The 26,155-nt window shown below is 56.4% G+C and overlaps 9 protein-coding genes across 9 annotated transcripts; 4 read left to right on the top strand and 5 right to left on the bottom strand.

Annotated features, from left to right (window-relative positions):
• Nucleotides 1-131: 131 nt before the first annotated feature.
• Nucleotides 132-863, bottom strand: ColSpa_05494 (uncharacterized protein; the record flags this gene model as incomplete). The annotated part of the gene is made up of 1 exon (XM_049271706.1): nucleotides 132-863. One exon carries the CDS (start codon nucleotides 861-863, stop codon nucleotides 132-134), a length of 732 nt encoding a protein of 243 aa, XP_049127663.1.
• Nucleotides 864-1,282: 419 nt separating this feature from the next.
• On the bottom strand, nucleotides 1,283-2,570 carry ColSpa_05495 (serine/threonine-protein kinase; the record flags this gene model as incomplete). The annotated part of the gene is made up of 3 exons (XM_049271707.1): nucleotides 1,283-2,254; nucleotides 2,346-2,445; nucleotides 2,506-2,570. 3 exons carry the CDS (start codon nucleotides 2,568-2,570, stop codon nucleotides 1,283-1,285), a joined length of 1,137 nt encoding a protein of 378 aa, XP_049127664.1.
• A 2,598-nt stretch (nucleotides 2,571-5,168) lies between these two features.
• On the top strand, nucleotides 5,169-6,148 carry ColSpa_05496 (cytoskeletal protein syp1; the record flags this gene model as incomplete). The annotated part of the gene is made up of 3 exons (XM_049271708.1): nucleotides 5,169-5,246; nucleotides 5,294-5,409; nucleotides 5,476-6,148. 3 exons carry the CDS (start codon nucleotides 5,169-5,171, stop codon nucleotides 6,146-6,148), a joined length of 867 nt encoding a protein of 288 aa, XP_049127665.1.
• Nucleotides 6,149-6,219: 71 nt separating this feature from the next.
• ColSpa_05497 (SUR7 family protein pun1) lies at nucleotides 6,220-7,980 on the top strand (the record flags this gene model as incomplete). Its single annotated transcript, XM_049271709.1, has 2 exons — nucleotides 6,220-7,198; nucleotides 7,283-7,980. The coding sequence occupies 2 exons, from the start codon at nucleotides 6,220-6,222 to the stop codon at nucleotides 7,978-7,980; spliced, it is 1,677 nt and encodes a 558-aa protein (XP_049127666.1).
• Nucleotides 7,981-8,718: 738 nt separating this feature from the next.
• ColSpa_05498 (spindle pole body component alp14) lies at nucleotides 8,719-11,431 on the bottom strand (the record flags this gene model as incomplete). Its single annotated transcript, XM_049271710.1, has 2 exons — nucleotides 8,719-10,887; nucleotides 10,955-11,431. 2 exons carry the CDS (start codon nucleotides 11,429-11,431, stop codon nucleotides 8,719-8,721), a joined length of 2,646 nt encoding a protein of 881 aa, XP_049127667.1.
• A 1,360-nt stretch (nucleotides 11,432-12,791) lies between these two features.
• ColSpa_05499 (phosphatidate cytidylyltransferase, mitochondrial) lies at nucleotides 12,792-14,427 on the top strand (the record flags this gene model as incomplete). The annotated part of the gene is made up of 2 exons (XM_049271711.1): nucleotides 12,792-12,812; nucleotides 12,907-14,427. 2 exons carry the CDS (start codon nucleotides 12,792-12,794, stop codon nucleotides 14,425-14,427), a joined length of 1,542 nt encoding a protein of 513 aa, XP_049127668.1.
• Nucleotides 14,428-19,224: 4,797 nt separating this feature from the next.
• Nucleotides 19,225-19,887, top strand: ColSpa_05500 (uncharacterized protein; the record flags this gene model as incomplete). Its single annotated transcript, XM_049271712.1, has 1 exon — nucleotides 19,225-19,887. One exon carries the CDS (start codon nucleotides 19,225-19,227, stop codon nucleotides 19,885-19,887), a length of 663 nt encoding a protein of 220 aa, XP_049127669.1.
• A 1,307-nt stretch (nucleotides 19,888-21,194) lies between these two features.
• ColSpa_05501 (uncharacterized protein) lies at nucleotides 21,195-23,297 on the bottom strand (the record flags this gene model as incomplete). The annotated part of the gene is made up of 1 exon (XM_049271713.1): nucleotides 21,195-23,297. The coding sequence occupies one exon, from the start codon at nucleotides 23,295-23,297 to the stop codon at nucleotides 21,195-21,197; it is 2,103 nt and encodes a 700-aa protein (XP_049127670.1).
• Nucleotides 23,298-24,047: 750 nt separating this feature from the next.
• Nucleotides 24,048-24,686, bottom strand: ColSpa_05502 (putative hexaprenyl pyrophosphate synthase, mitochondrial; the record flags this gene model as incomplete). Its single annotated transcript, XM_049271714.1, has 2 exons — nucleotides 24,048-24,395; nucleotides 24,456-24,686. The coding sequence occupies 2 exons, from the start codon at nucleotides 24,684-24,686 to the stop codon at nucleotides 24,048-24,050; spliced, it is 579 nt and encodes a 192-aa protein (XP_049127671.1).
• Between the last annotated feature and the right edge of the window lie 1,469 nt (nucleotides 24,687-26,155).

The raw sequence follows: 26,155 nt of genomic DNA on the forward strand, positions 1-26,155 counted from the left end.
CATGGTGATCGGACTAGAAGGCACGGAGAAAGGGGGGGAAAGCAACGGGTGTAGGTAGTGGATAGATGCACTCAATACCAGACATTGGAAACAGCGCAAACAGGAGATGTACACCAGCGTAACCGGAGCCCCTACGACAGAAGCTTCAGGAGACACTCACGAATCTTGTCCTGCAAGGCTGCATCCTCTTCCATGCGTCGCTGATACTGAGCCTCGTCTGCTGTCACGTAGTCCTGGTGATCGACGTCCTCCGTAATACCCTCCCATTCGTCCTCATCCGTGGCCGTCTCGTCATGACCAGCAGACTCCTCGTCAGAAAGCTGAGACGGGCTCGGAGATCGACGACCAGAGTCCAGCGAACCTCGGGAGAAGCGGCCGGGCGCACGCTCGCCGACGCGGCCGACTCGCTTGCGGATGCCGCAAGGTTGGGGGGCAAGGAGCATCTTGGCCATGACGCCACTCTTGGAAGCTGTCGGTTTTCCCTTCTTAGCGAGCTTTGCATCGGCCTTCTCCTGTTCAATCCTGTCGTCCTTCTCGTCCCTCATCCTCCTCGTCTCTCGCGCCCTGCAGGGAATGCACCTTGATCCATTAAGACTCGATGTCCAGGTCCCGCAGTCGGGGCATTTTTTCATGCAGCCCTTTTTCACGCAGCGAAAATCGCTCGTGTGCCCCTTCCTGGAACAGTGATGGCGGTCCTTGCCGCCAGGGGTCTTTCCCGGCATGTCGCGCGGGAGGCCGTGTCTGTTCTCGGGTCGTCGCTCTATTTCCGGCGATTTCTTCCCGCCGTAAAGGATGGACGTGTCGATGCCGGGCTGATCCGGTATCTGGGGGCCGTTGCGTTTGACGGACCTGTCTTTTGCCATGTTGTCAAGGTTTCGCAGCAGCGACTTCAACTTTGGTAGATGGGTTTTGATTCGTTGTTGAGTAAAGGCAGAGTGTGTAAGTTGTTGATGTCAATAGCGCTCATGGTCGAAGATGGAGTTACCAGGCATTAATACCAAATGCGAGGAGACTTTATCCCTTTGTCTTTGAACGTTGAAACGGCTTGCGATGGTACAATAACCCTAGAGCCAACCCAAAGATGGCCGTGGACACAAAGCAACGGCTTTCATCACCTGCATCAGAATGCGGGCGCTGGCTGTGGGCCATCGCTCCAGACATTGTCCATCCTTTGCTGTTTTGTCTCCTCGCATTTCCAGAGGTTTTAGGCCTGGGCTTCCTCATTCTGCTGTAGGAATGTGTGCTGCAAGGCCTATCGAGAAGTTAGAGAAATGAGGCTGCATCATAAAATTTGCAATTTCATCACCTGTTCGGCACTCGCCCTCTTTGAGTCGAAACGAACCAAGATTGATATTAGGTCTCGAACTTGAGCATCGACATCGGGCAGAATTTCTTCCCATGGATGGCCTTCAAACATGCGATACATCTCAAAGGGTGGAGTTTTGAAGCTCGCGGCTTCGGGCCAGGTCTCCCGCGTTGGAGTGCCTAAAGTTTTGAAGATGCTCAAAATGAGGCCTAGCTGGTTGCCGTCCTCGTGTGTCGGCCTTGATTCAAACAGCGACTTCGGGGGGCTGCGGCAACACTCGGCTAACATAGAACCGACAGCCCACATATCAACAGCAGGGCCGTAGGCTTTGTCACCGAAAAGGGCCTCAGGAGCGCGATAGGGGCCGGTCCCAATGTCAAGAATCTTGCTGTTGGCCGGCTCGGAAACAACCGACATGGTCGGGTGCCAGGCGGTTCCGAAGTCGGACAGATAGGCTGGTCCATCTGGGCCGTCGAGGAGGATGGCCTCTGGTTTGACGTCCCTATGAATAATGCCCTCACTGTGAATATCCCTAAGAGCGGTGAAGACGTCTTTGAAGATACGCCTTACTCTGGGTAGTGGGAGTGTCCCTTTGTCAATGATGTCGGCCAGGGTAAGAGGCTTGTAAGGGAACACCAGGACGAGTCTTTGCTCCTGGTCCCTAAATGTTTCCAACAGGGAGATGCATGGCCGCTTCAGGGTTGCTAGGATCTTGGCCTCGCGGTGAGGGTTATGAGGCGCAATGTTGTGCGTTTCCACAATAACTTTGAGGGCCCGGTCTTTGCACCTGTAAACCTCCGATGTGAGACCGCTTGCGAACGGGAGGCAGTTCTTGTAAGAGCCAATGGTGACTCCAATGTCGTCGGATTCGTCTGCATCACGGGCTGTCGCTTCTTGAGGAGCCAAATTTGCGGAGCCAACTAGCTGACATATCTCGTCATATTGAGCCTAAGATTAAGATTAGCCTTAGAGGCTTAGACCCTTAGAGAAAGGATAGATGGGGGATGGGGGATAGACGATGGGTAAAGGGGGGACTCACCCTAGACGTTGAATCTTTGTAAGCCTGGTTCTCGACCGAAAATGCATCGGACTGTGAAGTGGCTTTGGCTTCTGAGCCTGCGGCTTCTAGCACAGCCTTTCTGAGGAATTTATGTAAGTAGATGGTCGCGATCAATGCCTGTGGTAAATCGGTAACTTACATTTTCTGTATGTTCTCATACCGGTCTGATGCTGACAACTGCGTCCTCCAGTCATTGTCGGCCATGGTAGAGGATAGGATTGGGATGGTCAAGGGGGATGGGCAGGGATGGCTGGGGTCTGAGGATGCGCTCTTGTGGCTTCACAATGGACTGTTGTTAGTGAGCACCCAGCAGAAACAAGGGACACGAGGCGAGTATGAATGTAGTAAGCACCTGGCGTCGTTGCACCTTCCATTGGTGATCCCTGATGCAGCCACGGAAGGAGAGCTGAGTATTTACCGTGTGAGAATGTCCGCTTCCCAACTGTCCGGGCCGGGCCCGCCGCCGTAGAATCCCGCAGAAGGATCCGAATCATCACAGTGCAGAGCGCGACTGCTTTTCTCCACATAAGCTTACATAATCCAGGACTGCTCGCTGCAATTTCGGGTACCTGACGGGGCGTTCCTATCGCGTCGATTTGTAGCCCCCAAACCATTTCTTCAATCTAATCTTAGTTTTCTATAGCCTTGGGAGGTTTGAGATATTCACGACCGAGTCGCGCTAACGCGCACACCAATTTCGGGTCTGGCATCGCGCACTTATGGGAGAGGGAAGTTGGGCAAGCCACGACGGCAGTAGGTATCTCCCGGCGGTGATCATCGGCGATGGTCTGGCTTCAGTATCCTTGCGATGGAAATAAGGGACAAAGTAAAAGTTCATGCGCCCGGGGCAGAAAGCAAGGATGGTGCGGCTCAGTCACTCCAAGTTTTTCTTTTTACCGACCCGAATGCCATGTGCAAATTGAATTTCGGCCAGAGATTTTACGCCGACGCGACAGGTCAGGGCACTTCCCGTCGTCTCATACAGGTACAGTTCCTCTGAACCTTAGCAAAGGGGCGTGGGATGTTATGTATAAACAGGTGGAGTGGCCAAGGCAGAGGATCCAGGCGTCTCGAAGTCGGGGGAACGCAGCCTGTCTCCGGTACGAGGCCAGCGAGCGGCGCGTTCTGCATGCCCTCTGTACGGTGTCTGTACGGTGTCGTGCTTCAGGAAGCCTGAGAAACGCATGGCCGATTGTGAAGCAACAGAGCCGAGTCGAGTCCACTCGGATTCTTTCTCGGCGCTCTGAGGTGATGAGACAAGAGACGTGCTAACCTGGTCCGTAAGGTGCTGCGTGACGTATTCGTAGAATCCCCCCCGGGCTAGGCCGTTTCGAGTACATCAGCCCCCTGCCAGAGCAGCAGCTGAAAGCACGAGTGATGGCAGAAAGTGGTTGGTCGGTGTGGAACTCGAGTTGGAGTCACTGATGCGAGCGAGTGTGACTGCGCTCGCCGGGAAGGGGAGTGAGACTGAGTGAGGGTGATTGATGCATCGATGGTGAGTCCTTGTCCGCTGCTCCCGGGCCAGTGTTCCCATCCGAAGCCAATGAATTCAGATCAATCCACCATTGGATATCCGCCGAACCTTTTGGCACGGGGAGACTGCACTCGGACCAATTGACAACACACAACACCAGGAGGGCAAAAAAAAAAAAAAGGTACATGAGACATTCATGGATGGGGGCATATGCAGCAGACTCGAGAGTCGCCGCCGCGGCCCCCAGCTGCTATGGACACTTGCCGGAAGTGAACCCAAAAAGCAAAGTCAACACCAGCGAACGCAGACGCAGACGAGCACGCAGTACCGGCACGGCCTTGCGTCGGCCATGGTCCCCAAACCTTGCTTACACGTACACGTAAATGAGCCTATGTAAGTTGTATGTAGTGCGTGTGTATATGCTGCTCGATCGATCATCGATGGAGGTGAAGGTGCACCGCACCGCACCGCAAGTCCACGCCCAAGGCTGCAGAGAGTACTTACGTCTTCTTCCAGCCCAGCCAGGCCACCCCCCCTGTCGGGTCTACTCCACACTCCATCATCAGCCCAAGACCAACCCTGGAAAGTCACTGTCCAGCATCCAATGTCCAGCACCCAGACTTTTTTCCCGCTCCAGCAGCAGACATGCACGCACTCCACTTGCCTTTTGGCTGGTGACTGACTGCCTGACCTGGCTTCGTCCGTCCTCATCCTCGTTCGGCAGCAACTGCGCCATTCCCGTCCAGTAGTGTACAGCGTACTCGTAGGCTCCTTCCTTGCCTGCCTCACCACAGGCCAGGCAATTTACCTACCGAGGACCTTGGTGTGTGTTCCAAGTCCAACCATCCATCCATCCATCCACTCAGCTCAATTCCCTCCGTCTCGCAGCCAACCCGCTAACCAACCCACCTTCTTACCCTCACGACTTTCCCACGATGCGAATGCTCCTCACCTTGGCGACACCTCCTCCAGCATTATAGACAGCATCGCTATGCGCGCCGTTTCTCTCGTTGCTTGCATTCATCGTATATGATTTTGCGCGCCCGCTAATTAGACACAATGGACGATCTCGCAAGGGCCGAATACCCTGCCATGCTGGTACTGTTGCCGTCCTTTCCCCGTTTCCCCCGTTTCCTCCATCGTCACTGTTTCCTTTACCCCCCGAGAGGGAAAAAAAGGCCCAGCCACCGAGTGGAAGCCGAGGTCGGGAGCTGGCCTTCCACAACCCCTCCGACTCCTGTGCCTCCGTCCGCCATGCCAGGAGCGCATTGTTTGCGACTCGATTGCTGACTGTCCATGTTTCCTTTGTCCAGGCACACCTCCAGCCGATGCAGGCCGTGAACGTCCTCACCGACCGTGTGAAGAGAATAAACAAGATCAACACTGAGATCGCAGACTGGCTGCAGGTAAAGCGACACCCGAAACCACTAGAACACCGCCCACGCGACAGCAGGACAACCCCAAGCTGAACAATCCCATCCAGGAACGCCGCCGAGTCGAGGACCAATACGTCCAGAGCCTGAAGAAGCTGCTCACCTTCAAAGTCCCCAACAGCCAATCTGAGCTTGGGTAGGTCGCCCGCGACGTCCCTGACGAGCACCCGACGGCCATACCGTGTACTGATCGACTACGCAGCGTCTTTTCCGGCCCCTGGGACAAGATTCTCCAATCCGTCGATTCGACCGCCCACTCCCACCACGTTTTCTCAAGCCAACTCGAAAAAGATGTCGAGGGTCCCCTGCGTAACTTCCAGTCTCGCAAGGAGATGCAGAACATGCAGACCATCTCCGCTAATCTGACCGCCATGGCCCGAGATCTCGAAGATGCCCAGAAGAAGGCGGATGCCCTGAGCCGCAAGGGCCCCAAGACGAACGCCCAGAAGATGGCGGATGCTACGGCAAGACTCGAGTCTGCCACCCAACAGTGGGACTCCCAGGCCCCCTTCATCTTCGAGACCCTGCAAGCCATCGACGAGCAGCGTGTCAACCAGCTGCGCGACCTGCTGACCCAATACGAAACCCACGAGAGCGACCAGGCGCAACGAAACCAAGCCCGCGCTGCCGACACGTTGGCCTCCATGTTGGAGATCAGCACCGAGCAGGAGATTGGGAGCTTCAAGGAGAGGGTTCTTTCGGGAAAGCCGCGCCTGGAGAAGAGGGCCACGGCATCTAGGCAATCTTCCAATGTCCCGACCAGTCAGACACTGGTCCCGCCTCCGCCTGCGCCCAGCAGCATCGGACCCCGCGACGACGACGCAAGTGACCACTCCGGTCTTGCCGACGGAAAGGGCGGTATGATGACCTACTAAAAGTTCAACAAGTCTCTTTGCAGTGACTAACGACTGATGCAGAATCGAAGCTGCGAAGCCGAATTGGCACGATGCTCGGCCGGCGCCGGCAGAGCATCCACGGCGGATTCGGCCAGATATCCCCCGGAAAGGGCGGCGCTCCATCTTTCGGCCGAGGCCTCAGCAGCAGTCATAGTAGCACTCACGTTCGCCCCGGCCTGTCTCCTAGAGCTTCGTCGAACAACCTGGCCGAGGCCCACAACCGATTGTCTGCTCTTGCAGAGACGCCCGATTCACCGAGACCGCCCCAGTCCTCTGGCAACGACAGACCTTTCCACGAAGGTACCAACGGCTTTGGTGAAAGCCTTTCGGATGCGAATCGCTTGGGTTCGCCAAATGGACCTGTAAATGGAACCCACGACACCGATGCGCTGGATGTTGCCCCTCCTCCAGGCCCGCCCCCTTCCCAGGGCAAGGATGCCGAAAGCAAGGACGCCGAGGGCTTCACAATCCGCCCACCCGATAACGACCCGATCTCTCAGGCCCAGCGTGAGGCCGCGGAAGAAAACGAGCAGATGTTCAAACTCAACATTGCGAGCTCGCCCATCGCAGAGGAAGATGCCGACGCGAAGAAGGCTGCCATGTCGAATGTCGCCAATACACTGACGCAGATGGCCGCTCCCTCACGAAAGCTCGGAACTGTGCGAGGTCGTAGAGACGTCAGAAACACCATCTATGTGCCACCCCCCAGTATGCCTGAGTCTGAGCTCACCACTGAAAACCCCTTCCCGACTTCGCCATCACTCCCCAGCCAATCGTCTAAGCCCACCACCGTGGCTGCCCTTACTTCTGAAGCAAGCATCGCTGCCACGTCAGATACTCAGTCCATCCGCTCAGCCAACTCACTTGTGAGCCTGGCCCACCTAAAGCATCCTGAGATGCACGAGCCTGGTCTCAATGCGTCCGTCATCGAGACCGTATCGGCAACTTTTGAGGATGGAACGGTCACAAATGCCAAGGTGCATGGTGAAATTGCCTTTGCCTACCAGGCAACTGGTGATTCTCGGCCGGGTGAGTTCCGTTATTACCTACCCATCACAGGAGTCGGGACAGTGAAAAAGAAGAAGAAGAAGAAGAGTTGCTAACAGAAAGCAGATTATGAGACCATCAGAATTAACAACTTCCCGAGCCTGGAAGTCATTGGGCCGAACCGTATCTTTGTCCAGAACTCTGGTAAATCCGACGAGTTCAACTTGGACCTATCGCATCTTAACAAGACGGCTACGGCCTTCACATATAGAGTACATGCCGGCGACGCTGATGGCGCTGGTTTGGCGGCACACGTTCCGCTCTTGCTCCGCCCGGCTTGGAAACCTCAGGGTGACAAGCTCGGACTTCTCCTGCAGTACTCTCTCAACCCCGCAAGCAACCTGACGGCACCCGTGACGCTGCACAATGTTGTTTTCGTTGCCACATACGAGGGCGCCAAGGCCTCCGGTGCGCAGACGAAGCCCACAGGAACACATCTCAAAGACAAGCACTTGGTGTACTGGCGCCTGGGCGACCTGACCCTCACTGCTGAGACGCAGAAGATTGTCTGTCGCATCATCGGCGCTGAAAACGCGGAGCCCAAGCCAGGACACATCGAGGCTCGATGGGAGATGACGCCAGAGGATCTCAGCAGTGGCATCTCCATTTCTAGGTTGGAAGAGACCAAAGGTAAGGGCAAGGACGAGGATGCCGACCCCTTTGCGGATGACAACCCAACCTCGCCGGCACTGCCGGCTGACCAGCAATGGGTGGACGTGCAATTGGTGAAAAAGGTTACTAGTGGCAAGTATGAGGCCAAATAATCGACATCCAGCCGCGATGAATCTTTGTTGGGGAAAGACGTGTAGCGAGATTTGTACATACCCCATCGAAGTGGTAGATTTTGTCATTGATGGAGAGGGAAACCATTTTACATAGCAAGCGCATGACACGAGAGGTTGATAGACACCCGCCCCAGACAGTTCATGTCTGGCGAAACGAGGGCGTCGTTTAGTTTCTTCTCAGAGGTTGGATTTTCGAGGAGTATGGTCACGCGGTGGATCATCAACTCGGACGACGGAGACGGACTTTTGGCAGGTTGTAGGTAGCTTTTGTACCGATATGATGGAAGAGGAAAAAAGAGAGAGATTCCCATGTACGTTTGCGCGTTTGCAACAAAGACACAAGCCTGGCATGAGCATGAGCATAAGTGGCGACTATCGCGAAGACAAGCAAAGCGGCTCAACAGTTGTGACAAGAGAAAGAAACCCATGAGTCATCAGGAGAGGAAGCTATTCGTCCGTCCAGCATCTGAACCTCATACCATTTCTTTCAGGCTGTGAGGCGAGGTATCATCGTGATCTACAAGAGAGAAAAAGGAAAAGAAAACCCCCATTTGTACAATTCCGCCTCCCCATCCGGGCCGTTCGTCATCTCCCCTGACAGCCGAGTTTCTGTTTTCCCCTTTCCGCCTGACAAATGGACCATGTGGACGACTTCTCCGCCATCCTTGTATGTGTACATATAGAGACCCAAACCCGCCTGCCATGATCGTCGACGTTTTACTCGGTCTGCATCTGGTTCCGCGAGTACTCTTCATAAAACTCGAGCGTCAGCGCAGCGAGGAAGCCGGGAATGCACCCCTTCTCGCGCACCCAGAAGCCGATCTGGTCGGATATGCGGCGCGCAAACGCGCTCTTGGGCCCGCCGCCGACCTTCATCGTGCCCTTTTCGCCGTCAAACACAATCGAGTTCTCGTACTCGTCCGTCTGGGACGGGTAAAACGTCGACTCGACGCGCATCTTGCCGTTGGGCATGAACATGACGGTCCACCCGAGGGTGCTAAAGATGGCCTCCTTGAACTCGAGCGACTTCTTGGACCACACCTCCTTGAGTCGCTTGGCTGATTTCTGGGCGGACGCGGTCTCGGCGCGAGCTTCCTCCACCAGGCGGTTTGCGGCGTCGAGCTGCGTGCGCGGGACAAGGTCCACAGTGGGGTTGCCCTCGATCTGGGCGAGGAGGTCGGCGTTCTCCTGCTCCAGGGCCTTGAGCTTGGACATCTTGATAGCCTCGAAGTCGGACGTCGGGTTGGAGCGCAGGGAGAGGATGCGCGTCTTGGATTGCGTCTTCAGCGCCTTGAGCTGCTCCTGCACGACGGAGAGTTCCTTCTGGGTGATGGCGTGCTGTGTCTGGACCGCCGAGAGCTGGTCCTGGAGTTTGCGGTTCTTGCGGTTGAGGAGGCCGAGCTGCTCCTGCAGGGCATCGTCGTTCTCGTCGCGCGGGCGTTTGGTGCCAGCGACGGCCGGTGCGGGTTGGGCGGGCTTGCCGGCCTCGATGGAGGACATCTCGGCGTGCAGGGCCTGTACCTCTGATCTGTACTTGTCCACCAGGTCCTCGAGCTCCTGGATGCGGCGCGCTCGGGTTTCGTCGACGGCTTCAGGCTGGAAGGCTTCGTCTTCTGCATCGAACGTCTTGAGCTGGGCACGGAGATATTCGACCTCCTTCACCGCGAGCACGCGCTGACGCTCAGTCCTGAGTCGCGTCTTGTCGACATTCTGGGTCGTCGCAACGGATCGCGCCTCGTTGAGCTGTGACTTTAGTGTGGCGTTTTCCTCCTGAAGTGACTTCACAGCAGACTCTTGCGCAGCCAGCTCAGCCTGCAGCGAGCCAACTTTGTCGAGTTGAGAAGCGGTCTCGTAGCGTTGCTCGACGAGAGCGCGGGCGACAGCTTCGGGTGAGTCGAACTCAAGATCGGTGCCGGTACTGGCAAGGTAGCCCGTCCATGCGAGACGCTCGTCCTCAAGACGCTGGCGTTGGATGTGCGCCTCTGCCAATTCGGTCTCGAGGAACTGGGCGGCTTCGAGCTTACGCTGAAGGGATCGCTTCTCCTCTTCAACGACCTCGACGGCCCGATGAATTTGGCGCAGGTGCTTCAGCTCTGAGAGCTGCTCGCGGTTGGTCGCTTCCAGGTTGCGGATATGCGCCACCTGCTCTGACAGCTCACGCTTGATGATGGCCATGGTATCGGCATCTCCTGTTTGGGCTTTGAGGCGCAACACTTCCGCCTCAAGGTTGCCCACCTGGTTGTCTTTCTCGGCTAGTTGAGCCTGGACCTGTTGAAGGGCAGCCTCGCGGGCCTGTGACTCTTGTTCTAGTTCTTGTGTCGACTTTTGCGCGGCCTGCAACTGCATCTCGAGGTCGATCGTCTTTTTCTCATTGATACGGGCCGCCTCGTCCTTGGCGCTCGACAAATCTTCCAATTGTTCCTGTAGCAAACGGGCCTCCTCTTCGGCGTCGCGCGCGCGCTTCTCGAGACTTGTCTTTTCTTGCGCGATGTTGTCTCGCAGGTCGCTCAGTTCCTTTTGTGTGTTCTCCAGTTGTCGCATGGCTTGCGATTTCTCGCTCTCGACGGCCTGTTTCGCCGTGAAGTCGGCCTGGGCACGTCGGCGTTGATCCTCAAGCTCGGCATTGTGTCGGGCTTCAGCCATCTGCTTTTCCTGCTCAAACGTGCTGATTGTGTAGCGAAGGGTGCCCAGCTCCGCTTTCAGCTCCTCGATCACCTGTCGCTGTGATTCATACTCGGCCGCGTCTGGGGGCGCCATGTTTTCTTTAGAGCTCTCGTGAGAGGATGCGCGAACGGATTCGGGGACCAGGCTTGCACGGGACCCGGGTCTGCTATTGGCATCGCCACCGGTGAAGAGGTTGTAGGTCGGTTGTGTTGCGCGGAAGGTCTATGGTGGTATTTGGGTCAGCGGCAGTTGCGATTTACCTAGCGCCGTTGCTTTGTTTACAACATACTCTGGACTCTCTGAGGGAGGTGTGAGGTCTAGGGAGTGCGCTCCCGCCGACGCTGGAGCGAAAACGGTTGGTTACTGAGCCGCGCCTGCCTGGAGGATCGCCAGATGGGGTGTGCGACCTCATGGCGCCGGATCTGTGACGATAATGCTTCTGGACGCGTTCTCCAGATGATCGGCCGATGTTGTTTTGGCGGTTGTTGGACGCTGGAGTTGCCGGGGACGAGGTCACGTGATGTTCCCGGGGAGACCCTGCGACGCTGAATTCTGGCATCTGCTGAGGGTTCAGCTCTCTCAGCTGTCGCCCAGCCCTGTCACTTCCCCGCGGTGTGGCTTTCTTGGGGGCAGCAGCTGGAGCTCGAGCTGGAGGTTGCTGCATCGCCATCAGCAGACATCCGATTTCCGCAGTCTGTCTCGAATCCTCATCTTCATCCATTGGCGGTTGCGCGGTTGACGGTAGTGCCAAGTTGTTGCTGGCCATGGCAGATTTGTTCGTTTGAATGGCAGAGATTGATCTTGCTCTTGCGGTTGCTAGAAGAGGAAAGGCAACCGTCATCTGCTTCGATTTCTGCCTCTTTGAAGAAGGAAGATTGCAGGCAGAATCCGGTTGCTCCTTCCTCTGTTGCGTTTCAACTGCAGCTTCCCGAAGGCAGGAGTTCCTTCGTCCTTCCTTCTTGCCTATTCAAGTCATCTTTGGTACTTCATCAACCACCCCACCCACACATTTTCTCAATGATCATAAACATATCACAATCTTGCAACTTTGCCTTGTTTTTGCTTCTCAGAGGCGGCGCCTGAAAAGATTTCAGATATCCCCCACCTGTTCATCACATCATGAAAGTACCATTAGGCTCCTCTCAACAGTTACAATGTCAGTTGCTGCGGGAGGGCATCCCGACATTTCTATCCCATGTTCAGACCAAAGCAAAATCTGGGAATCCACAAAAAGGCATCAACTCCCCTTTGAAGAACGGCCACTGCACCCACATCATCATCACTGACACCAATGCCAAAGGTGTGAGACAAATGACAACGGCCCTACACCCCTGTGACCCTGTGGCTTAAGAGAAAAGGGCGGAGAGCCGAGCAGGGACTAGCTGCACCATGACGTGATCCCCACATCCCACATGTGTGGAAGCTTGTTCCTGACTTGGGCTGTTGCACAGATCAAAGTCCGCTCCGTGCACTAATTGCTCTAGCGTTTCCGTGCTCACCCAACTTGGGAGCTCTTGTCTCCGGGGGCAGCAGATTTCAACGATAGCTTCAATCCTCCGGATTACCCCCTCGACAACCCCTCGACAACCGCACCGAGCCCTCTCTTCCTGAGCCGTACATTTAGCGACACAATACCTCGATCGAATTCGCTTACAAAGGAGAAGCTCGCTTGACTGAGGCATACGAATGGGGCGCCCTATTCACAAAATCAGCAGCACGTCAACATAGTCCGGAACCACCGAGCCGCAGTCCTACGGGCAACCCCTTTGGCGCGATCGAATCTGTACCGAGCCTCCTTCTCTCGAGACGAGTCTATATCTGCGCTGTACAAACATTGGATACCATAGCTTCATCGCCAGGCCGGCTTAGATATTGAGAACAAGGCTGAGCCCAGCTGCAACAACCAAGCTTGCGCTGACCTGGGTCGGGACCAGTGGCTCTCGCCTTGAGGACAGTATTGTGCCCGCCTCTTTTTTTTTGTGAACACTCTGCCGACAATTCTTGTACTGGCCCAATAATCATCTCACATCCTTCTTTCCTCTCTTTTGAAATCTTTGTTCCTTCGACTTTACTTCAACGATCCACACCAAAACCCGCTAGCAAAATACCTTCGTCAACTTGCCATCATGACAATCTCTCGCCTCATGGTAAGATTCCTCTAGTCTCATGCGTTGTACCTTCGAAACTACTGTGGGAGATGGTGGCTGATACTAGAAAAAGCTCCGAGTCACCCCCAGCCAGGCACTTCGCCCTGCGTCTGCCACCACCCTGGGCTTCTCACGTGCGTCCCGGTACTACTCAGCGGATGCCGGCAAGAAAGATGAGAGTAAAGCTGAGGAGGGCAGTCCTCCTGCGTACACTCACCGGGGCTCTGCCATCAACTTCAACTGGGCCCGCGAGGCCGAGAAGAAGGAGAGAACCGGTCCGACCTTGTCGGCTGATAATTGGGAAGAGCACCCCGATGCCAAGATTGAGGACTTCGAGGAGCTCCCGTACAAGGAGTTTGGCATTAACCAGCATATGGAGGTCAACGCTGAGTTCAAGAAGGTGCTCACTGAAGTCGTCCGGGAGTTCCGCGCCCCCATCATGTACGCCATGGCCTACGGTTCCGGTGTTTTCCCCCAGTCCAAGGCCAGCAGATCCGTCTCAGATGAAGAATTCCGTGCTGTTCACCCCAAACCCTCGCCCGCGTTGATGGAGGTTCAGAAGGGCGGTCCTAAAATGATCGACTTCATTTTTGGAGTCACTCACACCCAGCACTGGCACTCGCTGAACATGCGCCAGCATCGCGACCACTATTCTGGTCTGGCAAGCTTTGGCTCCGGCCTCGTCTCGACCTTTCAGGACCGCTGGGGCGCCGGCGTCTACTTTAACCCATACGTCACTAAGAAGGGCATGCTGATCAAGTACGGCGTTACATCGATCGACAACCTCTGCACTGACCTCTCCACCTGGAACAACCTGTACCTCGCTGGAAGACTTCACAAGCCGGTTAAGATCCTGCGTGATCATCCTAGAGTCCGCCTTGCGAATCAGGTCAACCTTATCTCGGCCGTTCGCACTGCTCTCCTGCTTCTGCCCCCCAAGTTCACTGAGAAAGAGCTTTTCTCGACCATTGCCGGCATCTCATACCTCGGCGATCCGCGCATGTCCCTGCCGACCGAGAACAAGAGCAAGATCAACAATATTGTGGACAACAACATGGTCTCTTTCCGCAAGCTCTACGGTCCGCTTCTGAACACAATGCCCAACGTCGATTTCGCCGACGGAGCCGACCAACAGAGCAAGCACGCCTCCGATGCCGAGTATGATGGCGCCATGTACCAGGACATGGACCCGGTCAAGCGTGGCAACATGGTTCGTCGCCTGCCCAAGGCCTTCCGCTCGCGTCTTTACTTCCAGTACCAGAAGAAGTTGATGGTCCCATCTTCCGAATTCAAGGCCATGATGGACGCCTCCAAGGAGGAGGACGCCGTGAGCTTTAAGCGCCGCGAAGGTGGAGGCTTTGAGCAGCGCATCGTCCAGGATGACCCCGAGGAGTTGCAGAAGTCGATTCGCAAGGTCATTAGCCAAACGGTCAACTGGCCCGCAACCGCGCAGTCGATCAAGAGCTTCTTCACTGCTGGCGTCGGCCGCTCCATCCGCTACCTGTCTGAGAAGATGACCAAATACAATGAAGGCAAAGCCAAGGCCAAAGCCAAGGCTGAAGAGCTCAAGAAGCAGGCGGGCGAGGCTGCGGACAAGACCAAGAAGGAGGAGTAAACGCCCTCTACGATTGTTGAACAGTTTTGAACACCGGGCAATTGATTGTTCGGACCCCTGGACATGAGCGTCACTTAACGCCTTACGACAGCCCTGATTTTCGACGCTTCGACATTTGGTACATACGGACCTTTCTGCTCTCGACGCCTTCATGGCGTCGATCTGTACATTTTCGGCCAGGGAGAATCAGCGCGGCCCTTGTGCCTTTTCTTTTCGGTTGCTACACGTCGGCAGACATTACGCGGTGGAAACGATACGATTGAGAATACCCGACAAGAATCCACTTTCGGATGAGAACATCTCACTCTGGCTGTCTACGCGAGCATGATTGCGTCTTTTTCTTTGATAAGTCGTTCAGTCAGTCCTTCTTACCCTTCCGAACCGACGTTCATTTTTCTTTTGTTCACCTCGTCTCTGCAGAATCTTGCATTAGCATTGGGGGGCGGTCCCTGCTAGAACTGGAAAAAAGGGATTTGATTTTGATTTTGATGGGTTGACCATTGGGTTTCGCTGTCTCGCTTCCGCGTTCCTCTACACGCGAGGGAAGAGGGGCCGAAAATGTCTCTGGTCACTATGGGGTTTCGGCAGCATCTTGAGGATACTGGCAGAACTTAAGGATCGGGTTCCGGGGGAAGGACATTTCTGGGAAGAACGCGAGAGGTGAGAGAGAGTAAAAGACCAGGCGTTTTACGGCATGTAACAAGAGTAGTACCGGGAAATCAAAGTTCCTGAAGGCCAGATTCGGCAGATTTCAATGGTTTGGGGATGAGGTTGCTAATTTGCACATGAACCTTCAAGGCCTACCCATGTTTCGACCTTTCAGCCCCATTGCGATACTTTTGATATGATTGTCGGACCGCGACCGTGAGTTCGGACGACCCAAGACTCGACTGGCTAGTTCTGGGCAAACTTGCCATACCTTCTGATTACTCTTGATAGCACAGGTCACGCGATGACAGGAACGAGGCCAAAGAGAGTATTTTGAAATCGCGGAATTATTTATGTGGCGTCATGATATCGCCCAGCTAAAAGTACAGGGTATTCGTTACGTCGTCAATAGCCGGCTCCCTCGCTTCTAGAACTTCTTCTTGGCCATCGAAGCGGCACCGTCGATGAGCTTGTCGGTGAAGCCTCCGCCGCCGTGCTTCTCCTCCTTCTTGTCCTTGCCTCCGCCCATAATGCCGCTGAGGAGACCGCCGCCGCCGCTGCTGCTGGTGTTGTTGTTGTGGTTGCCGCCGGAATGGCCGCCGTGGCCGTAGTCGTCGCGGCCTCCGCCGTAGCCGCCGTTCATGCCGCCGCCGCTGGAGTAGTTGTCGCGGCCTCCGCCGTATCCACCTCCCATGCCGCTGCCGGAGTAGTTGTCACGGCCACCTCCGTAGCCGCCTCCCATGCCACCACCGCTCATGCCGCCGCCGCCGTGGTGACCGCCCATACCGCCGCCCATACCACCACCTCCGTGGTGACCACCCATGCCGCCGCTACCTCCGTAGCCGCCGCCCATACCACCACCGTTCATGCCTCCACCCATGCCGCCGCCGTTCATACCGCCGCCATTCATACCACCACCGTTCATACCACCACCGTTCATACCACCACCGTTCATTCCACCATCGTTCATGCCGCCGCCCATGCCGCCTGAGGGGCCGTAGTTCTCATGTCTTCCGCCGTGCATGGTGAAGGATATGCTTTGGGTTGTTTTGGAGAGGTGGTGTTATTTGTAGTTGGCAGAGGTTGTGGCTCGAGTTGTGTGTTTGTGTGACAGGTTGTAGATGAGGGTATTACTCTTTGATAATGGTTATGATTGATGATGAGAAAATCGACCCATCAAGGCCTTAGCATTCCACACCCTTTATACTCGAACAATCACCACACGCCAGGCCGTCATCGTGGCCAAGGACGCGACGACTCCCCGTCATCAAGCCTGTTTGGCGCATCACTCGCATCAATCCCATCTTTGCGTTGCACCTACCGACGTCAAATCCCACCACGGTTCCCCATCAGAAGACATCACCCAACATCCTCTCGAACCCCAGAAAACGAAGCAAACACCGGGGAAGACGACGTCAGAGGGGTCGTGAACAGGCCAGGTTCCAGCCATGGCATGGCGGGACCCAAGCATTCGGAGCGTGTCAGAGCCGTCCTGGCCGTGGGGATCAACTGAGCCAAGTGCGGCGCGGGTGCCGTGCAAGCCGACTTGGTATTTGCTTGATATCCCGGCATCGGGGGCGTTGGGTGGGCTCGCGAGGAGTCTTACGAAGTGGACAGAGGGGGACGTGCCGTGAGCCGCATCGTGGGCTTCCCTCCTCATCTGATCTCATAACGCGGTGGCCATTTCCTGAAAGGAGAAAAAGGGGAGCGGGCCCGCTTCGCTCCCGGGAGAGGCGTAACCTACTGGAGCTGTCGTAACACTGCGAAGTTTGGTCGTGGTGGCGATGTGGGGACAGAGCCACGGTGGAAACTGGAAACTTGGACGGCATGAGGGGGGCCAATGGTTCTATACTGGTTTATTTATGGAAGGACCCTGCTTCTCATGCTGAGTAGCACTAAAAACTTCCGCGTTTTGCCCCCGCCGATGTGATGTGCGTTGGCTTGTTTGCTTAACAGAGGGCAATAAGACGTGTCGTCAATTCAAGGTGAGGACAGGAAAAGAAAAAGCCGTCTGGAGTTGGCATGTTTCTGGAGGCGGTCCGGTACGACACTGGCCAGTGATGGCGGATGGCTGAAGGATGGGATGACGCAATGGCTTTGGGAGGCCGTTCACCGTTGCCAAGAGAGTTTGTCTCCTCCATTGAAGAGAAGTTGTCTAAGCTGCCTGGGTCTCTCTCTCGTGGCCCTTTGCAAACAACTGACTGTCGACGAGCATGAGCACCGGCCCAAGGTGTAATTTCCAGTCAGCAATGCCTCGGGGGCGTGCAAGTGCCGTTAACAAAGTCGACAGCGAACTGAAGCTTCCGAGGCTCGAGCGGGAGGAGGAGCGCCGGGATCTCCCCGCGACCTCGGCCAGGGAACACCGACGGTCCCCGTTGCTGGGAGTGGAGAGATTGGAGAAGGATGGCGTTCCAGACGGTTTTGAACCACTGTCTTCTTTGGCAACGAACGAGGTACATGGACTGGACATGTCGACATGAGGCAGACGCGCAAACATGGGAGAGGCTAGATTATCAACCGGATTGGGCTTGGGAAACAGGTCCCCCCCCCCCCCCCCCAAACCGATTTTCTTTCTGATGAGAGGCAATATTCCAAACGTCGCCGAAGCCCTTCTGATTCAAGCCCCAAACCTCAATGAGCGTTGGAACCGATCACCGACCACTGCCCTCCTCGTCCAGTCAGTCAGTCGTCCCATCTCGTCCAAGGTCCGCCCCGACCACGCCGTCGCATGCATATTGGCCGCCGTCGCCGCCCACCCATCCGGCGTTTGCCTTTTTTTTCGCCTCATGCAGCGCCGCGCCGCACAGCCTATCTGACGACCAGGACGCAGGACGCAGAATGCAGGATGCAGGACAAGGAGAGAGGGACTCTGGACGAAAGAGCATGCAGTGGCGGCCTACGGACTTTGGGAAACGGGACATGCATGGTTTTTGCCGGCACGCATGAGCGGCGGTGGTTCTGTAATAGTAGTACTGTAGTCCAAGAGGCAGAGAGAGACAAGAGAGGGCAACATCCATTGACAATAATTATCAACTAGGTAAGGTGCATAGTGGTTCGCCCGTCATCTCTGAGCTCAGTTCTCCTCCCGATACCTCCCTCCCTCCCTCCCGTGCCCCTCCGTCACCAATGGCCGGGTCCTCCTCCATCTCCATCGCCATCTGACCTCCCTCGTCGCAACTCCCCTCTGGCGCCGTCTGGCACACCCTCTTTCTACATCGTAGATACACCGCACCGCACCCACCCTTGCCCGGGCACGCTTGGCAAATCCGGACATGCATTTCCATCTCTTGACCAAATAACTGAGGCACCCCGGTCTGCCCTGAGATTCCATGCCGCCCAGTGTCTCTTTTTTTTTTCTCTTTTCTGTTCCTCTCCCCCCCCCCCGGGAACATTTCATACCTTGCCCAGCTGGTTGCCGCGTGGGCTTCCCATTCCTTGGACTCGTACCTCGTCTCCCACCCACCACCCGTCAACCCGTCAACCCGTCCGTCGTTGGGTCCATTGGTCCCATTCTCCCATTCTCCATTGTTCTGCAGAGGCACAGTAACGGCTCGCCCACTCACACCCGTGCTGCAGACTGCTGGCAGCCAGTCCCGTCAGTCTCACTGCACTCTTTCGGTGTCTCCCCGCCGCTTTCTGGCAGGGATTCTATCCTGTAAAGTGGTTGGTTGGTTCGAGTCGGGAAGACAACGAGAGATCCCCGGGGCACCTCGACAACCTACACCGTTCCCCAACCTCCCCATCCTTCTCCTCCTGCGCCCAACATCGCCCAGCGTTCGTTTCCCATCTTTGGCACTTTCACAACTCTCCATTGCCATTTCCCGCCGAGCCCGGCCGTCTTAATTGACCGCAGCCGAAAGTTCACGCACCGCCAGAAGGCGAAGCTACACGCCGCGCAATACACGACTTGAACACGGGCTGGAAAGCAAACACTGGCTGACCATCGTCACCCCCACTACCGACGCCCGACGTTGCAATTAATCACCTACCAGCCACCGACCGCACTGATCGACCGGCTGTTCCCACCACTAGACCACCCCGACATAAAAGACACAAAAACGACCACCGCGAATTCTTTCCGCTGGCGGATGATTCCACGATAGCATCCGCAACCCACCGAGCGACCGAGGCGACTCCCGCCGTGCCAGCATGGCGCGCCCGCGCATCCCCGCCCTCTATGGCATCCTCCAGTTCTGCCTCCGCCTCACCCTCGTCGTCTTTGAGGTGTGCGCCCTCGCCTCCCTCATCATGCTGTCGAAATACGGCTTCCACTTCCCCCTAGGCTATGTCACCGTAGGTCTCCTCCACGTCTGGCTTCACACTCTGCCACCGTATGCTAATTTCCCCCACCAGTCCGCCTCGGGCATCATCTTCTCCATGACGGAAATGGTGACTCTCGCCAACTCGACGGGCCAGATCCCGCGCATGCGCACCGGCGCCATCGTCGTCGCCGATTTTGTCCTCTTCGTCCTCGGCCTCGTTGCCTTCTTCTACTTCATTATCCTCAACGGCTGGAGCACCGGCAGCCCCAACCGCGAGTACCGCGCCTGGCGCGACGACCCCCTGCGCGCCGAGAAGGCCACCTGGGCCCCTTGGTACATGTGGCTCCAGCTCATCGCTGCCATTCTTCATTTCTTATACATGATCATGCACTGCGTCGACGCATGCAAGGAGGCCGGGCCCGAACAGCAGCGCCGGCGGCGGCAGAGGAGGATGATCAGGGAGGCCGAGAGGCGGGAACGAAGAGCCGCGAGGAACCGCGCGACCACGGTGCAAGAGGACCCCGAGACGATGCAGGTGTCAACGGTCTGAACGAAGATGAGGGGGTCTCTACGAGAAGAACCGAATATTTGGTAATGCGGGGCGATTCATTCGGTTTGGGAATATCTTGGCCTTGGTGTTCTTGGCGTTTGGAGAGAGGGGAATCGGCGGGGTTCACTTGTTCTTGCATGACTGGAGACGACGCGGCCTTGAGCAAGTGCTGGTCTTGGCTGGGACATGAGTTATTTCGCGCCCATGGCAGCGACTATTTTGGGGGATGAAGTCGTCCCTCTTGCTTTGGAAAAGTTCTTTTGGATTGGGATTGGGGTCGGAACATAGAGACGTCACCGCCAAGCGGCTGTGTCTTATTGTCTAGATGAGGATCTAGCCGCTTTCACAGAAAGCGTTGCACATGGCATACAGTCTACGAGCATATCTACACTGTCATCTGTCAACGAGAAACGATACCCAGATAATCGAGATTGGAATCTGTTTTGCAGTCTTCATCATGCTTACGTCTTTGACTTCCACCTTTTTGCCGCCGACGAACTCTGACCGGGTTCAGTCTCCTAGGCTCGAGTCAGCCGTTGGAGGCCACCACCGCCCGACGGCGACTTTTGAGAGTTCGGGGCTGCTGCGAGGCTCAGACCATCCGAGACATAGGCCACATTCTGGTGGCGGCGTCGCTTTGGCGCATGTCAAAGGCGAACTAAGCAAGTAGAGGTCGGCCCCCGTTTGTTTCCAGAACAAACTCAGTTCAAAAGGTTTAGACGTTGAGCCGGTAGTTTGAGTTGCGAAGAACATGCTTACTTTGCTGCCGCGGACTTTGTCAATCATTGAGCTAGCGTTCCAGCCATATATGAATGACTACAGCGACTCTTGTCCCCAATCCGAGCATCTCGGGCCTCATCGACAGACCCTCAACGACTCGTCATCTCCAGCAGGTCCATCGGGGTCTGGTCCAGCCCGCTTAGGCAGCCAGCCCCGTTGGCGGACGTCCAAATCGACCGGACTCTTGACGTGCTACACAGACGCGGCCCAGGGACTGGCGACGGCTTGTCTCCCTGGCTAGCAAGGCAAGTTTCGGCGTACGGATGGGAGACGACGCGCCCCGGAGTCCCGGAGCGAATCAACGTCGGGGATCCGTAAACGGCAATGCGCAAACCCCGAGGGCTTTGCCGCCAGATATCGACCCCCGCGAGTCCCCCCCAGAGTAGATCCTCAACACGCCTTATCAGCTGTACTGACGCGGCCGGATCGCTCGGGACCTCGTGCTCGGGGTGCCTCGTATCCAGCCCCTGGTGGTAGCCGGGGTTAAGCGCTTCACCATGAATCAGAGAAACGGTTCTTCCTTCTACTCAGCTATCATCACATCGCCTGAATAAAGTCTCCCGCGTCTTGGGCCGTGAATTACACGTCCCCTTCACCTTGACGCTCGCCGTCCCCTTCCCGCCGTCAACCCACCTCCCCTCCTCGCCGCCAAGCTCTACCCACCCCCTCGTGCCCTCAGGCACGTCCCACTCCACCGCCGCCACGCCCCCTTCGACCGTCCACTTGGCGCTGAACCGCCCCAGCACCGTCGTGAAGCCGGCCTGCGCCTCCGGCACCTCCCCGAACACGGGCTTCAGGCTCCACCCCGCCCCCGCCGGCCGCGTCACGCGCAGGCCGACGAGGTACTCGGTCAGCGTGCTCGTCGGCCCGCTGCTCCACCCGTGCGCGTGGCTCACGTAGCTCGGGTCGTTGGTGTACCCGCGCGTGCTGCGGTACCCGAACGTGCCGTCCACGAGGTACCCCTCGATGACGGTCGACCCCGTGCCGTTGGGGTGGTGGAGGTACCACCCCCAGCTGTCGCGGATCAGCCGCAGGGCCCTGTCGGCGCGGCCGGCGACGAAGTGCGCCTCGAGCTCGATGCTGGAGATGAAGGGGGAGACGTTGCCCGGCAGCTCGGGGGACGCCGGGCCGATGGGCGTCCAGTTCTCGGTCAGCACGCGGGAGATGGAGGCCGCCTCGGGGCCGGCGGGGTCGACGACGCCAAAGGCGACGGCGTAGCTGTTGCTGTCTTGGGGGTAGAGCGTGCGGTTCCTGTAGCCGTCGATGAAGGCGCCCTTGGCGGCGTCCCAGAGGTGGGTTTTGATGGCGGCCTTTAGGGTTTCCGCGCGCGCGAGCCAGGTCTCTGTGAGGTTCGCCTCCGCCGTCGAGTTTGCAGCGCCGACCGGGGCGAGGTCGGCGAGGAAGGCGCCCGTGGTGAGGGTGCGGTAGAGGAGCATGTTGGGCGCGCTGCCGTTCATCGAGTTGATGTACCGTGCCCAGTCGCCCGTGGCCGTGGCGTTGAGGATGCCCGTGTCGGGGAGGACCTTGGCGTAGATGTAGTCCATTGCGCGGAGGTACGTCGCCCAGTTGCGCGCGAGCCAGGCGAGGTCCCCGGAGAAGAGCACGTAGTTGTACGCGCCGATCATGGTCCACATGTGGTAGGTGTCGCTGGTCGCGTCGAGGTACGGCGGCCCCGCGCGGGGGAATATTCCCGAGGGCCGCTGGAAGTCCAACATTGTCTGGATGGCGTTCCTGGCGGACTCGAGGTCGCCAGTGCTGACAAAGGCCGAGGGCACGGCGACGCCCATGTCGCCTGGCCAGATCCAGCGGTCGCGCTTCGCGCCGTCCAGGAGGAGGGAGGCGCCGACGCCGAGCCAGGCGTTGTTGAACCAGCCGCCGTCCCGGACGTCCTCGGTCAGCACACGTCCCGTCTCCGGCGGCGCGGCGTTGGTCTGGAGGGTGTAGGCGCCGCTGTACCAGATTTTGTTGAGGAGGTCGTCGGAGGAGTGGAAGTAGCCCTGGTAAGCGCGGAGGTTGGACCAGGTCGGCTGGAAGCCGATTTCCAGGGAGACATCATCGATCGCGAGGGTTGTGTTGGCCGTGGTGGAGTTGGTCATGAGATACAACGTGAGGTATCGGAAGCCGCCGCGGAGCTGGGCGGAGGGGACGGTGTACGACCCCTCGGCCGGGGCGGTGATATCGTGGAAGAGCGCGCCGTCGTCCGAAATGAGGGTCTGGCCCGGACCGCGGTAGTTGCCGTTGGAGTTGTCCGAGTACTCCCCGATCCAGTTCTTTGCTTCCGTCCACGCAAGACCGAGGGTTGCGGGCCCGCCGGCGAGGGTGTAGTTGACCGTCGTGATGCCGCCGACGAGGACGCCAAAGTCAAAGACCAGCGCCGAGCCATTGCCCTTTAAGATTTGGGTTGTGGAAGAGGGGGAGGATGAAAACTGAGCGAGGGGTTCGCCGGTGGTTAGGGAGAGGACGGACTTGGGACGCGCGGTGCGCGAGTCGGGCGCGTAGATGTTGTCGTCCCAGGGGCCGGGGAACGAGGCTTCTGTTGGGTGGGTGCAGGTTGCGTTGCGCCAGCAAGATTGCGCTAGGGTGCTGGCGGCGAAACCGAAGGTCACGAAAAGTGACTTGGAGGAGACCATGTTGGGCGTTGGGTCTGGTCCAGAAGCGAGACCTGAGTGAGAGACATTTCACGACCCCAACGGGTTGAGGCGCAGAAGTCTTTTTAAACAGTGAAGCGCCGCGATGTGTTGAGCCGAACAGCTTCGCCAGGACCCAGGAGACTAGAATTCGATTGACGGAACTCAAAGGATTAGCCTAAGCAGAGATCCCCGCAGGCTCCTTGGTCTCGGTGTCATCGTCATTTCTGGCGCAGTAGGGTCTTTTGTGGGAATACTGCCACGCGGTGAAGTGGTATCTCTCGGCAGATGGGGACCTCCCCTCGGTCAATTCGGGTCAAAGATGAGTGGTGAGTTTTGGTCTACTTCTGCAGCTCTGCAGCTCATCATGTCTGGCCGTCATCTGGGAGTCTCAACGTGATTCGGGCGGGCTCCTCGAGGCCCTGGCACTGCACCAATTCTTTGACGATCAGTCAGACCCGTTTCCTCTGGGCTGGAGGGCCGCCAACGAAGCCAATTGCATGGGAAAGCCCTGGTAGAAGTAGGTCGAAGAGGCGCATCGTCATGTTAGAGACGTCGGCAAAGATGGGGCACATGAGGCGAAGAATAAGAAGAGTGCGGGGTAAGGAGATGGTCTGGAGGTTGGCGTGTGGGGTAACCTGGAGAAGTGGGACACAATGCCTTGGCCCCTGCTCGTGTTCATCTGAGCTCGTTCATTATTCATCATCCCGTGGTGGAACATTCTCGTTATATACCATGTGAGTACGACTTGGTTCAGAGTTCGCCCTTCGCCTTGGCCTTCTCCTCCTCCGTCGGAAACTTGGCAAATATGTCCCTCAGCTTATCCAACGGCGCCGCCATCAACCCGACCACCGTCTCAAACGGCGGCTTGTCCGGGGCGGACGGGTGGCTCCGCGTCGGCGTGAACCGCTTGGTAAGCTCGAAGCTCGACGCCATGGCCTTCGACCTGTCGCTGCCCAGGGCCTCCTCGAGCCGCACCAGGTCATCCTCCTCTTCCTCCTTGATGTGACGTCGGAGATCCTTCATGAGAGACTCGAGCGTGGGCTCGAAGGCTGCGTCTTGGGAATCGAGGTTTTGGAACTCATATAGCTTCTCCTTGACCTTTTGATGAGAGTTAGCAACAATCCTACGATTCTTCTAAACCTAACCCAAAATACGTACAGCCTGGTGTTCTGTGCGGTCTCTGTCGGCGAGGGCCTTGCCGTCAAACACCTCCTTCTCTAGGGCTGGATAGATGACGAGCTCCTCGCTGATGGCGTGACGGGCGAGCTCCCAAACGAAGAGGTTCTGAAAGCGTGCTTGCTCGTCTATATCGGTGGACGTGACGATGTGTTTGTGGTAGGCCTCGAGCTCACGATGGTCTTCCTTGATGGCGTCCGACAGGAGACCCATGGTGGTCGGCGTGGAATGAAACTGTTGGCGGAAGAATGAACTGCAAGCCGCTGGTTTGCCGGGGGGACGTAGGACCCTCTTGCTAGCGATTGGGAACACTGAAGACAGGCGGAACATGGTAGACATCTCGACGCTCCGGATAATGCTCTTCACTGAGATTGCTTTGTTCACAAAACTTTAGGACCCGAGAACACTCTTGTTTTCACAGTGGATAAGACGCATTTTGTACTGAATCGGACGGAGTAAAAGACCCCCATATTAACTTCTCCAAATCGAAGTTGAGGTCATCGCATCGTAATGCCAGTGATGTGCTATCACTCGAATTCTAAACCGTAGCTTACTCCAACTTACCGTCCCAAGAGTGGGAAGCCATAGCGTTCTATTGCCTTCTAAGACAAGCAGCTGAGTTGGACTTCCAATTACATGGGCCGGGGAAACGTCACAAACCAATCACTGTGTTGTCACCAGCAAACGGCTCATTTGAAGAACAGAAGCATAACCATGGAAAGAGAAAGTGAGATGCACGTAAAGTGATATTGTCTGTAGGGTTATCAGAAACACTATGGATCTTGCCCATTTGCCTATAGATGGGTCCGTGATAATCCCTTCAAACACCCATAAAAAGCTATCCAAAACTCTTTTTGCTGTCTCCATATATTCAATCCCTTTCATTGTTCTCTCGTAGACTCAATGTCTCCCTAATATCTGTTGTGCTATTTAATGTTTCCGCAGTTCACGGAGACTGTGAAAATATTTACAAGCCAGTTGGTCTCTTGAAGACCCTGGGAGCTTTAGAGGTAAGGTCGTGGTCACAAGGGGGCGTGGTTCAGAATGATTCCTTCGAGTGCGCTTTGCGCCTAATTCTGACTTTAGACATAGTATCCTTTGAGATAACCATTCATAGGTGTTAAGTACCCATAGCCTGCAGTGGGTTTGGGAAGGGTCGACTAGTGTCACTCGGCATCGGCAAGACATCTTGCACGTCAATGATAGACGCTAGGAGCAGCACCTCATCGTCTTTTATGACTAAAACCGTCAGGAGATACACATCGAACTCCCAACAAAAATCTTTCGGTAGTCCTGACCAAGTGGTAAACATTATTCCTGTAGGCGAGACCCAAATTACTAAAATACCGAGTCGACGACCATCATGACGGCATACGGCGTGTTTCGCTTTAGTCTAGTCTCAATGCGATGAAGACTACTTAGTGGATATAGCAGGTAGAGACATGAAGACAGGGAGTTGTCAGTCGTTATACCACACTCGCTGCACGATCTGTTATTGCTTAATGGGAGTGAAGTTTAAGATGTTAACCGCCGACTTCCTTGAGGTTTCGATTCTTTAACACAATATCAGGGCGAAGCAAGAGAACTCGTAAGGGCTCATCTAAGTTCAAGAGATTTGCTAAAAAGTCGTGATTGGAAAACAACTTATTGAGCCGTATTAATTTGCGCAATTTGAGAAGCGA

Source organism: Colletotrichum spaethianum (genome assembly GCF_022836535.1).
Source record: "Colletotrichum spaethianum MAFF 239500 DNA, contig12, whole genome shotgun sequence".
Classification (NCBI taxonomy): domain Eukaryota; kingdom Fungi; phylum Ascomycota; class Sordariomycetes; order Glomerellales; family Glomerellaceae; genus Colletotrichum; species Colletotrichum spaethianum.